The sequence below is a fragment of the Aptenodytes patagonicus genome, chromosome 8 (genome assembly GCF_965638725.1).
Source record: "Aptenodytes patagonicus chromosome 8, bAptPat1.pri.cur, whole genome shotgun sequence".
In the NCBI taxonomy this organism is placed as follows: domain Eukaryota; kingdom Metazoa; phylum Chordata; class Aves; order Sphenisciformes; family Spheniscidae; genus Aptenodytes; species Aptenodytes patagonicus.
In genome coordinates this window covers 19501837-19514845 of record NC_134956.1, presented here as the reverse complement: position 1 = coordinate 19514845, position 13009 = coordinate 19501837, and the positions used below count along the sequence as shown (strand labels likewise).

At 46.9% G+C, this 13009-nt stretch overlaps 1 protein-coding gene across 1 annotated transcript; it reads left to right on the top strand.

Moving 5' to 3' along the window:
- Positions 1–2227: 2227 nt before the first annotated feature.
- On the top strand, positions 2228–8794 carry LOC143164333 (2-epi-5-epi-valiolone synthase-like). The gene is made up of 5 exons (XM_076346797.1): positions 2228–2412; positions 4681–5314; positions 6791–7024; positions 7729–7981; positions 8694–8794. Exons 1-5 carry the CDS (start codon positions 2243–2245, stop codon positions 8792–8794), a joined length of 1392 nt encoding a protein of 463 aa, XP_076202912.1. The 5' UTR covers positions 2228–2242.
- The last annotated feature ends 4215 nt before the right edge of the window (positions 8795–13009 follow it).

Here is a 13009-nt window from a genome sequence, read left to right as displayed (position 1 = left end):
GGAGCTGAGGTCGGCTGGCAGTCTCCTCTTGACGCAGATGAAACGCAAACTGAAGCTAATGAGGAAACGTGGACGACCCCATAACCAGAAAAGCATCTTTCACCTCTGGGATGTATCACCCTGGGCTTGTTCAGTCAAGAACCAACTCAACATACCTGCAAAGCGTGCTGAGAGAGCCCGGGGCTGGGCAGAGGAGGTGAAGAGGCTGTGGGGAGCAGGTCTTCGCTGCAAGGCTCGTGGCAGCCCCTCTGCAGGACGGATGGTACAAGGACATGGCAGTCATTGGCTATGGCAAGCAGACAGACATTGGAAAGTCAATTTTTCAACTTCTAAAATGAAACAGAAGACGTTTCAATGCCCCCAGAATAGAACAGGGAAGTATAAATGGAAAATAAGTAAATGCACAAGACAAAAGAGTAAAAGAAAAGCAAATAAAATAAGTCCCAATGCTCAGTGGATTGCTATTAATCAAAACAAATAAACAAGATGAAGAGGACAGACCTCCTTGCATACCTAAGATTATACCATCTTATGATTTAATAAATAACAAACTGCATTAGACCTGCAGTTCCTGTGGAAAGCAATCCAAATTGTGTTTGGATTGGGAGTTAAAATTTCAGACGAGTATTTGGTAAACAGGCTAAGAGCTTTAGTATGCCATCTAATCCACCCTCCACTAGCTTTGGAGGTGACTTTGGGCAAGTTGCTTCTCTTCTGGTGACTCTATTTTCCTCTTCTGTAAAATGGGGATAACAGCCTGTCCTCTTTGCAAAGGGCTTTGCCATCTGGAGGTGAAGCCAGCAGTGAGAACTAGAAGTTAGGAGTTATTACCCTTCCTGGAGCAGGGCTGCATGGCTTTAGAGTTTATTCTTGTAGCTTTTTCCCAAAATTGATTTTGAGATAAAAGTAGGTTCCTAAGTGAGTTTGGCTGCAATTAAGCCTTCAATGCAATGAAGTGGTCTTGTCCAATGGGATCTTGAGGAACCATTTTTTCCAGCCTCTGCTTTTATGCCTGTTTTCGGTTTTCTTGATCTTTGTTTCTGAACAAGGACAGCTTTCAGAAACATGGCCAAGAAGGCGGCAAAGATGGGTTTGTACCTTCAGGCACTGCTAGTGAAATCAAAGGAAGATCTTCCCCTGTGCTCAGCACACAGAGCTGTATGCCAAGGGAACGTTTGGTGTGGCAAACTGAGCCCAGGGCCCTCCTAAAGCCCGAGCTGGAAGATCATATGGAAAGGTAAATTTTGCATCCCTCGGTCAGGTGGGGAGCAGGGTGCTGGCCGCCGCCGCCAGCACAGGCCCTCCGCTGGCCCCCACCACGCCATCGCTTCCGAGAGAAGGGGAATTCATCCCTCTGGCTGAGCCTACCCCACAGGATCAATGTGCCTTTGGGTCAGGCAGATGGGGTCTCCCCAGGTACGCAGGGGAGATCTGGCGTAGTCTTAATAAGACAAATAGGTGACAATTGCAGGAAAGCACGGACCCTTTTGGGTCATCAGGCTCAGATACCATTGCCTGGACCACACTGCTGATCCTGAAATGACTCCACCGCAGGGAAACCTCAGCATCTCAGAGTCCCGCAGGCAGCTGGCAAATGAACCAAAACTCAGCTCATCCCCCAAACAGTCTTTCAGGAGATAAACTCTCTCTGATTTATATTATATTATATCATATCATATGATATTATATTATAATTATGTTTTTTTAAACCCACCATAAAAGCTAAAAACAACAAAAAAATCATTCTGTTCCTTAAGACAAGAGAATCCCAGGAATGTGAGCTCAAAAGAGGTTTAACCAGCTGGTATCAATCCCGTCCCCATGCTCCTGCTCCTGTCTCACCCCATAAGAGCGGGTTAGAGCCGCAGCCAGATCAGAGGCTCCGCACAGCAAAGGAGGTTCCTGAGTGTCATGGAGAATCACACAAATTGCCTTTCATAACTTTAAATTTGCTGTAGGGCATCATGTTGGAAGTTCATGTATGCATTCCTATTGTACTTCTTAAGCATTATAAAACTAGCTGATTATACAACCCCATCCTGGTACTTGCACGTGTCTTCAAATGCTCCTACCACCCCTAAAGTGCATCCCAGATTAGATAATCTTAGTTTTGTAATTGGTCTCCCCTGTGGAGACAAGACCTCCCCTTCCAACGGCTGGTCACCTGGAGCCTTTAAAAAGCACCTCAAAGGCAGCCAGTTACGGGAGATCTCTTAATAGGGAGATTTTACCTTCTGGAAGCATGCCGGTGTCAGAGGAGGCCTTTGCTCCAGCAGCCCTGGCCACCGTGCCTCAGAAGGCCCAGCAGACAGACTTCCAGCTGGTGCGAGTCAAGAGCACGTGGTGCCGGATCAAGAAAGGAGAACCCCTTTCCAACTGCGAGGACAAGATAACTCTCTCCGAAGCAAAAATGTAAGTATAGGAGCCCACGTTGCTCATTGGCGACTGTGCTGGACGGCTCTGGCTAGCCAAACTGTGCGGTCTCCCTGGTGGGATGCATCTCAGATGGAAGAACCATCTCGTGTGCCGCTGCGGCTTAAACCCATCATTACGTGTACAACCCTGTGAAAGTGGGCTTCAAAACACGCGCAATAGGGCAGCACAGGTATTTGATGTTCTCCTTGGCATGAGTTGGCTAAGTTACAGAGGGAATTTTATCAACAGCCTCAATTTTTGTAGATGGGAAGTTTCTTTAAACTTCTGAAAAGCTTATGCAGGGACTTCTGAATGCTGCACTTGGGCTTTTTTTTCCTCTGTATGTACATGAAATCTTTGTGTGCAGAAGCTCATGCACAGGCGTGGGAGAAGGATGCATTTATAGAGATGGTTGCAGACAAATGAAATGCCTAGATGGGGAAAATAAACACAGTAGATCACTGACAGGAGCAAAACCCATAACACATCTCTCAAACTGTAGAAGTCACTTAATGCTGCTTCAGACAGAGGACAAATTTCCCCCAGGGATACATACAGCTCTTTGCTGATATTACATCTCTCCAGTTAATTATCCTTTAATTACAGGATATTCCTTTTCACGAGCACACGGAACCCCGTTTGTGATGCAGGTCTTCCTTAAAACAGCTATGTTTTGCATGTCAGAAGTTTTCTAGCATTTGTCGTACCCAGGTTTTAACGTCACAAGTCTAACCTTTTTCTCAGTCAGGTCAGAGGGACCTTCACCAGAGCTGGCAGTGGGCAGCGACTGCGTGCGAGCATTGCTCAGGCAGAGCTGCAGTAGATAGAACAGGACGTTAGCAGACCCAAAGGCAGTCTGCTGGACCTCAGTCTATAGCAGGATGAACCGAGGGCCCAGAGCACACCCAGAAAAATCCGCAGCTGACATATGCTTCAACAAGGGTATGTTCAGCCTCAAATTCACTACTATTTTCGTACAGCAGAAGGGTTGCAATGGGTGCTAGTTGTGCCATCCGGCACCCAAAGCTGATTCCACCAACTAACATTCAAAACCATCCTGTCTCTTAGAGGGGTCACATGCCAGAGACGGATGCACATGCAGTTAAAGTACAGCTATAAGGTATATATTTGGTGCATTAAAATGTACACGATGATGCTTTTTGTAATACTGTATTTTAAAAGCCCAGAAGAAATTTTCTGGAAGGTATAAATCCTCACTGTTTTTCTTTAACATTTAAAAAGGTTAAGGACAGACTTAGAGGCAATTTGGTAAAGAAAGCAGAGAAGCACCTATTTAGACCTATGAGAGAAAGTTCAGGCACGTGGAAAGAAATCGGGCATGTAGGGAAATCTGATTATGCGATGAGTTATCTGCTCATTCAAAAAACAAAACAAAGGTTCGTGGAAACTTTCAATTTTTACCCAACTGCAGCTCAGGAAGAGGTCTTCTTATATAAAATACATTTTGCAGTTTCCTTCTGTCTTTTCCCCCCCCCCCCCCCCCCCTTTCTTGATTCCCAACAAACTAAAAAAGCCACTTGTTTTTCCCCTGTCTCCCCCTGCCCCACCGAATAACTGGGTTGCAGGGCTGTGTTCTTCACTGTTTTAGATAGATACTACATGCCTGCTTTGTAGGCTTTTATTTATCCTTTAGAACTCCAGTATGGAAATCTTTCCCAACTCTCAAACAATTTTCTTTGACTACCTGGGAGCAGTTCCTATTTCTATCATACGTATTTCGAGGTAAAGAGATCCGCTGGTTCAACTGGAGCATTGTAGAGACACCATTTTGTATGGAGGTGTGTGGTTGTGTGTAGATAAACAGAAATAAATCAACTCTTATCACCCAGACATAGCAGGCAGAGGATGTTTCCTCCATAAATACTTTGGGAAATTTTGGGAATCTCTTTCCCGCTCCCTTTTGGGAAGCTGAAACGATTGGTCTGGGGTTTTCTGCTGGGGTTTTCAACTACCAGCATGAATAACATGCTCCAGCCCTTCTTGCTCTCTATCTTATCACTAGCGTGTAGAAGTTCAGCCATTTGGCTGTTCACTAAGACATGGGGGGGTTTCTCCAGTACTGAAGCAGCTGAGCCCTGACACCCAGGAGAGCCGTCCCACCCTCGCAGCCCCACACTTTTGCAGTGCGTGGGCAGGAGACTCCACATTCCCCACCCCCCGGCTACATCCTTAAACTAGTTCAGACATGCAAAGTACAAAAGAGGAATACAGTGATTTCAAACCATGTTTTCTGATCCTTGCCAGAGGTGAATGCATCTCCGAAGGTGGGATTTCCTGGACAATTGAAGCTCCCATCTATTTTTGCTACAAAGTGGTAGAAACATACAATGTTCTGGATCCCTCTAACACTACTCTGCTCTGGGGTCACATTACTGACCCCCTGCAACTAGAGCTAGCCACTAGCAGCAAAAGGAAGCTGAGGCGCTTTATTGTCATAGATGAAGTCGTTGATGAACTTTATGGCTCCAAAGTCAGAGAATACTTTGAAGAGAATAACGTTCAGCACAAAATCCTCGCCCTGCCTACCACCGAAGAAACGAAATCCATGGACCTGGTCTTGAACATCTTGCAAGAAGTCCAGAACTTCAGCATTGACAGGCGAACTGAGCCCATCATCGCCATCGGAGGTGGTGTCTGCCTGGACATTGTAGGACTAGCCGCGTCGCTCTATCGAAGACGTACCCCTTACATTCGGGTCCCAACAACCCTCCTCTCTTACGTTGATGCCAGCGTGGGGGCCAAGAATGGGGTGAATTTTCTACAGTGTAAGAACAAGCTTGGGGGCTACACCCCGCCGGTAGCTAGTTTCCTGGATAGATCCTTCATTCAGAGCATTCCTCGGCGACACATCTCCAATGGCCTTGGTGAAATTTTAAAGGTATGAACTTTTGCAACTGCAGTTTTCAAAACTGAGATCATAGAATCATAGAATGGTTTGGGTTGGAAGGGACCTCTAAAGGTCATCTAGTCCAACCCCCCTGCCGTGGGCAGGGACATCTTCAACTAGATCAGGTTGCTCAGAGCCCCGTCCAACCTGACCTTGAATATTCCAGGGATGGGGCATCCACCACCTCTCTGGGCAACCTGTGCCAGTGTTTCACCACCCTCAGTGTAAAAAATTTCTTCCTTATATCTCGTCTGAATCTACCCTCTTCTAGTTTAAACCATCACCCCTTGTCCTATCTCAACAGGCCCTGCTAAAAAGTCTGTCCTCATCTTTCTTATAAGCCCCCTTTAAGTATTGAAAGGCCGCAATGCTGGTAAAATGTCCATCAGCATCCATGGCGTTGTATAAACAGCCTTATAGAAACAAGGGTGGGCCATCAAGGCTGCATGGGGACTTTTAACTCTCATTGAGCCTATATATATTTTTACAGCTGCTAAACTTGTTAGAATACCCCTTCCATGCAGTGCCTAGTGCTAACCCTGCGGAGTACACTCCAAAACTCAAGGCCAGACATAGACACGGTAAAACCGGGGAAGAAAGCATCTTCCCATTGAGGCTGATCCATAGCACTCTAAAATGAACTGCTGGCAGAGAATTTGAAGCTCATTATACTGGGGATTAATAATCTGCAAGATCATTTGCACCTACCTCACGGGGTATGTTGAGTGTGGTCAATCCATCTCCCGCGAGACAATTTCTACTTCTAAAATTACCCGGGAAGTGCACAGTAAATGGTTTTATGTCTAAAGAGCTTTGAAAACTTTTGATAAATCACAGTTCAAGCTATTAAAGTTTATTAGAGATGAGTTCATCAGTAGCATTTCTCAGTGCTTGCACAGTGGGAACTCCCCAGGATATCTGGAGGTTTCTGGCAGGCACCGGGAAACGCGGAGGTCACCGTTCCCCACTGCAGAAGTGGGCTAATGCCCCCATCAGAGGGTGAAAAAAAATGTACTTGTAACAATGAAACCGCTTCTGAACCCTCATATTCCCCATATTACAGTGCTTTCCCACCTTTCCTTGCCCAAAGAGCAATCCTAAGGATTAGATGAGAGTTATCCTGGGTATGTCCACCATCCAGTCCCTGTCCTGGGGACGGTTACTATTCAGCTGAGACAGTCTTGGCTTTCCTGCCAGGCACACAAACAGCCAAAGCTCGTTACAAACTGTCTGCTGGGCTATTGGAGCATGTAGCAAACTCACAGCACGGTCAGAGCTGCCCAGTAGCAAGGAAACTTGCCCACCAGTGCTCCCGTCATCTCTGCCATTTTACCAAGTGCGCAGGTATTTCTTTGCTAGCGTATAACATGATATTATAGTCCGGTCTATTGAAACACTCAAACTTTCAACAGCACATACAAGGATCACATAATTATCTTTAATTACCTCTTCTGTTCTTTGGCCTAGATGGCACTCATGAAACACAAAGGGCTGTTTGACCTGCTCAAGAGCCATGGGAAATACCTGCTGGACACCAAGTTCCAGTCCTACAGTGGCTCTACTGACCACGGGGACGCTGCACTGCAGACTACCAGGATTGCTATTGAAACCATGTTGGAAGAGCTGGCTCCCAACCTCTGGGAGGATGACCTGGATAGACTGGTTGATTTCGGTCACCTTATAAGCCCAGAGCTGGAAATGGTGAGTGACAGACTTTATATTGCAACATCCATTCAAAACGAAACAAACCAAAACAAAACAAAAAAAGAAAAAAGTTTTTAATCAGCAGCATGAAAACTTTGTGCAAAAGGAGCTGAGCTAAACTGCAGATTTGCACGTTACCTCAGATCACCCAACGCACCCAGCCTGGTCCTGTCGGATAAAGAGACCCCTTTCCCAGCCCCATTTCCCCCACACCTGCACCCGTGTTTCCTATTCAGACTGCAGGCCAGTTAGTGCCAGGCGTTTACCAAAGCACAAAGATGACCAGATTTCAGTGAAGCCACTAGAAATCACCAACATGAGCTATAACAGTGCAAAGGCATGCAGAGCATAGCCTGTGTTACTGGGGAGAAATTGCCACTGAAGAATGAGGGGGGAGGACTAGACCTTACGCAAGATTCAGAGCTCTTCCCTCTGATGCCCATGGTGCTCTTCATCAGTGATTTGAACGGGAGGAGAATTAGATCCTGGATCCCTATGGGAGATTTTACATGCAATTAATCACGTGTAAAACAGACCATCCTCTGCAACCCATAAATCAGAAGATGCTAACATCCAGCAAATCTGTATTTCTACTGCTGCGAGTCGAATGTCAATTTTCAGGAGTACTTTTAGAAAAAACCTACTTATTTACTATTTGTCAACCCAAACCTTTTCCCCCACCCGCCTTTGCTCCGTTTCAGAGGGTTTTGCCATCGCTGATGCATGGAGAAGCTGTGAACGTCGACATGGCATTCATGACGTACGTCGCCCACGTGCGGGGGCTCATCACTGCCGAAGAGAAGGAACAGATCATCCAGTGCATGAGGGGCCTGGAGCTGCCGGTCTGGCACGGCGGCTGCAGCTGGCCCCTCATCAAGAAAGCCCTGATGGAGCGCCTGAAACACAGCGGGGGACAGCCCCGGATGCCTCTCCCCACCGGCCTGGGTGTAGCAGGTACTGCGGCGAGGGACACCAGGGAGCCCCCGGGAGCGGGCGCTTGGCAGGCAGCGGGCATCCCGGCACACTGACATGCTGGAAATCGTGCCCTGCAGTTCTGCAGTTGTACGTTTCTGGTTTTACTTTCCTTTTCTTAACATCTGAATAAACCCATCAAAAAACAGGATCCCTCTCTTGTGTGTAACCACCAGAACTCAGTTAAGGACTGAGGTCTAATTAACTGCATTATGTTTGACCAATTCGCTTTGCAAACGTGACTGCAAACCGGCAGTCTAAAAGCAGTGCTCTGGCAGACAAACCAACAATGTCATAAGGGAAAAACGATTCCTTTGTTATACTTGAAAATATTTGTTAAATAATCCTTAGGAAAAGGAATTTAATGTATTACTGTGCCTAGAACTAATACTTGAAAACTAAATAGTATCTGTTCAGTATCTGGGATGAAACTCTCTTACTTATAAGATTAAAAAAAAAAAAACCCAAACAAAAAGCAACCCCTAACATAGAAGCAATGCACGGGACCAGGTTGTGATCTCTTGCATCAGTATCCATCCGGACTATTTCCATGAAGCTCAGTCTCTACACACTCACAAGAAAACAGACTCTCATAAACTGTTTGGAGGAGCGACTCTCCCCCCTAGTGAGATATTGTATGCAAGCAGGAAAAGCTTCTCTGGATGTCTAATTAACTACAAGTCTTATTTTACAGAGATATTCAATGATACTAGCGAAGAGACCCTGGAAAGAGCGTACAAGCTGTGGGTCAGGGACTGCAAGACGGTGCTGGAAGAAGAGCCGGCTGCTCTCTGAGAGCTGCGAGCCCGGGCCGACGGTCCTGCCCCATGCGTGGAGCTGTTTGACATCGTAAGTTAGTGGGCAGGACTGAATTTTAAACAAGATGAATACAGCAGCACCTGTGAAACCACATACACCCCAGAGCTGCGTGGAACAAGAATAATATTGGCATCTGACCTGATTTACCTCTTTCAATTGCTCTGTTTGAAAGGGAATTCATTAGACCCGTATAGTGCTCGTGAAGAAGTGAAACCACCAAGTGCCCATAGCGTAGTTCATAGCGAGCTGCCTCCTTTGGGGGAAGGCGAGTGGCATTTACTCATTCATTTGGTTAATCCAACCTGGGTGCTGCCATGGCCTTGCACAGCACTGTCCCACCGTTGCTTGTTGCTGGACCCCTGAAGTCAGTAGGTGTATCTGGCTCATAGACCATGTAAAAGAAGCGGGGCATCTTGACGGCACCACGCAAAACCTCCATGCTATATAAAACATTTGACATGGGTTATCTCCTTCACTGGTTTGGGCATTCTGAGTTGTTCTTGTTTTCTCAGCTCATTCAGACTAGCCAAAAAAGAAACTCAGCTGCCAGCCTTTGCTCCCAGTGTAAGGGAATGACACACTCTGATTACAGGCAGCGTCACGTAGCCGCAGATCAGCAGATATCACTGCTGTGAAGCACGACGGGAGCTATGTCTTGACAGCATGGCAGTCCTATGTCTTGGGTCTCTTAGATACTGAGGACATGCTGGCAAGACTCATCTTGCTGCCAAAATGTGTAACAGTGGTTTTACTGTGTAACCCCTACAAGCCACCGGAGTGACAAATACAGTATGATTTGCACCAGCGTTGCCTATGAACAAAGTTGAGCTCCAGCCTATACTGTAGAACCCCCCAGGCGTCCCCACGGAACATCTGCCACGGGCCTCCTCGTACCTGACGGGCCGGGGCTCCTTTCCCATCGCGGTGCTTTCCAGGTAGATAAGGTCAGCTGGGGAAAACCAAGAGAAATCGGGGGACACCACGTGAGTTCATCGTCTTCAAGCAGCCTCAGTGTCAGGTCTCAGGATCCTGGCAGGCACAGAGCAGGTTATATATCAGATGCTGACTGTGAAAAATGTAAAGGCAATGTATGTCATCCTTCTCCCTGGAGGTTGAATCAAAGGAATCACAATCAACAAACAGCCTTTGAATTATTTATGATTTTTTTTTTTCTTTTTCTTATGTCATACCAGTTTGTGCTGATGTGCTGGCTTCTGTTTTGCTGAAGTAATAAAAGCTATTAAAACTGGAAAACTTTTAAAATAAGGATTCTATTGCTGCACGCAGTGCATGCCTGTGTACATTTGCATGTGCTTGAAAGACAGAAAGACACTGGAGGAGTGAGGAATATAGCTGACATCATAAATCCCTTTGCCTCTTGAACCTGGAGAAGATGTGCCTAAAAGTACACAGAAAGGCTTCCCTGGCCCTTCTCCAGAGCCATGCATTTCTCTAGCTTCAGGGCGGGGTTTCGCACAGATGGTACCACCTTACCAAGCAGACCTCCCGTAGGGCTCCTGCGGCAAAGAGCACATCCTCAGAGCCACACCTTCCTGTAGAAATAATCCCCTAACGCCCTGAGTTAAATATGCCTGTGGCTGAGGATATCAATGAAATTTTGTCCTTTTTCCAGACCGTCAAACATAAATTCATTCAGCCGGTTCCTGGCAGCAGCTACCGAGCGGGGAAAGCATCGCTCTTGCTCGCAGGGAAGCCATCTGCACTGTCAGCCTTTCGCTAGAGCAGAAAGGGACAGTGCAACACAAGACTAGATGAGGATCTGAACTTTTTAGGAGCGTGAGAGAGCCCCAAGGACAGCAGTGCCAAGGGAAAATGTGCTGAGAGCCTCCGGAAGGGAAGGTGCGTGTTGTCTCTGCCCCATCTGGTGCTGGCCACCTCTCAGAGATTATCTAGGACTGGAGCCCTGTAGCTCTGGTGCTCCTCTCCCAGAGTTTAGGGTGATCACCTGGGTACACTTGCGACCAGTCTTCCTCCTCTCCAGGGGCTGGATGGGCCATTTTTCACATCAGATAATCTAGAAGTGAACGAAGCACAGAATTATCGACTGCCCAACAGTCAGTGTCCTTCAGTGCAGGCGCCCTACTCCTTCCAACCTACGTGGAAAAGGTACAAGACAAACATCAACTTGAGTTGCTTATTTTAAATGTCCAGGGAGAGACCTTCACGGGCCCAAAGGCATTTAGCACTCCAGTCCCATGGAAAGCCAAGCAGCAACTTAGCAGGGTCCAGCCAAACCGACCCCAGAAGAGTCACGAAACCACATACCCGTTAAAAGCCCAACACCTAAGGCTGATGTGCTATCGGTGGCAGTGCCGTGGCTGCGGGTCACCTGCCAGCCGTTCCCACATGTTGGTTTTGCCTCCATCTTCAGGAGCCGGTGTGTGTGTGTGTGTAACAACATATCAAAGGAGCTGGAGCACAATTAAGACTGAAAAGTGAACACATGATTATTATTTTTTACTCTCCCTTCTGCCGTGGGTGACAGAATACAATCAACCCCTGACATGCTTGGTTGCTTAGTAGCAGACAGCCACATTTTTAATTATATACTAAAATATGCTAAAGAACATAAAACGGCTGTGTGACTAATATGTGTATATCAAGAAAGGCATATGACAGCAGCTAAATTGCTTCAGTGTCTGATAGAGTGCCTCTGCCAGGCTTGTCATCGAAAGATCAAGGGAAGGAGGTGGAAAGTATTATTAATAAAACAGCGACTTTTTAAAATACACCTCATTGTTTGCAGTGCATTTTTTTTTTCATGTCTAGCATGAATTTAATTCTTTTCCATTTATTCAGCTTTGATTTAATTCCTGCTTTTTCAAATGGAACTATTATCATTAGACCTAAAATCTCTACTTATTTTCTTATTACCTTCAATGATATATTACTCCAAAGAGAAAAGTGGAAAGCTGTATGGGACCCAGCTGGGTTCTCTGCAGCGCAAGTTCTTCATGGGTTGGTTTGAACAAAATTACTTTAGTGGTCAGAGAACAAGAAGTTATTTTATTATTTGCATGTTCTGAAGTCATTTCTTTTGCAACAACCTGCTCTAGAAACTGCTTTTCAGTAGGGAAAAAAAGAGAAAGATTATGAGTGCTGATATTTTTAATAAAGGAGTAACTACGCGGTTATTACTCATGTCCAGTCAATAGCAGCGTTAAATGTACCCAATGTAAAATGAAAATCAGGCCAGAGGTCTTGATGACATTTTGACTAAATGTATTTAAAGTGGCTGAACAAACAGCGCTTGAACATAAGAGCAGCTGCCCTATTCCTCGTACAACGCAACATGTGCTCAACGGTGCTGCGCTTGTCTGTCTGGAGCTGTTACCGCCGGTACAAATTACACGCTGCATTCAGAGAAAACGACTTGCAAATGACAGTATTAAATCATAACTCTCCTTAGAGCAAGCCAAGTTTGCTGGCCTGCGCCGGGCTGGAGCCAACACGGCGCCGCGGGGGGATGCCGCCTCCGCCCCGCCTGAGCCGGGATGCAGCCAAAATCATCACCGCAGCAGGGTCTAAGCCCACCGAGGGAAGTCTGCTGTCTTTAAAGCTTCGCAGCCGGGGAGAAAGGATGCAGCCCCAGAAGAGTGTGCTGTTCCCCGCTTTTTTAATTAATGTTTAACTCTTGCTGCCATCAAAGGCAAGGAGGAAAGCCAGCAGGAGCGGGGAGCTCTGGAGAGGCGCTGCTGAACGGCGAGAGAGCAGGCAAAGTATTTGAGCGAGGCCAGAGCCCCCAGAGCGCTGTGCCCCATCTACCGAGCCCTGCTCAGAGCCCAGAGCGCATCCCGGGGGACCAGCACACCCCTGCCAGCACCCGGCCCTGCCCTGCTCCCGTGGGACGAGCACCACGCTCAGACGCCGGGTCTTGTGCTGGAGGCAGGCGCTTACCCTCCCTCCCAAATAATTGTGGCTGCCCTACCGATGGCTACAGCAAGGCGACTGCTGACGGGCTGTGCCCAGCTCCCAAAGCCTCTGATGGTATCCTACAGCCACCCCAGACGCCCAGTGCAGCTCCCCTGGCAGCAGATGCATCAGGACATTTAACGATTTCTCCCATAGCTCCTTTGAGACAGTATCCACAATATGCAACCATGCACATCAACCCCATGGTGATTTTTATAAATACATTAAAAGAACAATCAATACTTAGATGCTTTGCAT

Coding starts and splice junctions, on each gene's coding strand:
- LOC143164333 (XM_076346797.1), top strand. CDS start 2,243: ATGCCGGTGTCAGAGGAGGCCTTTGCTCCAGCAGCCCTGGCCACCGTG. Junction 7,025..7,728: donor TAAGCCCAGAGCTGGAAATG/GTGAGTGACAGA, acceptor GCTCCGTTTCAG/AGGGTTTTGCCATCGCTGAT. Junction 7,982..8,693: donor CACCGGCCTGGGTGTAGCAG/GTACTGCGGCGA, acceptor CTTATTTTACAG/AGATATTCAATGATACTAGC.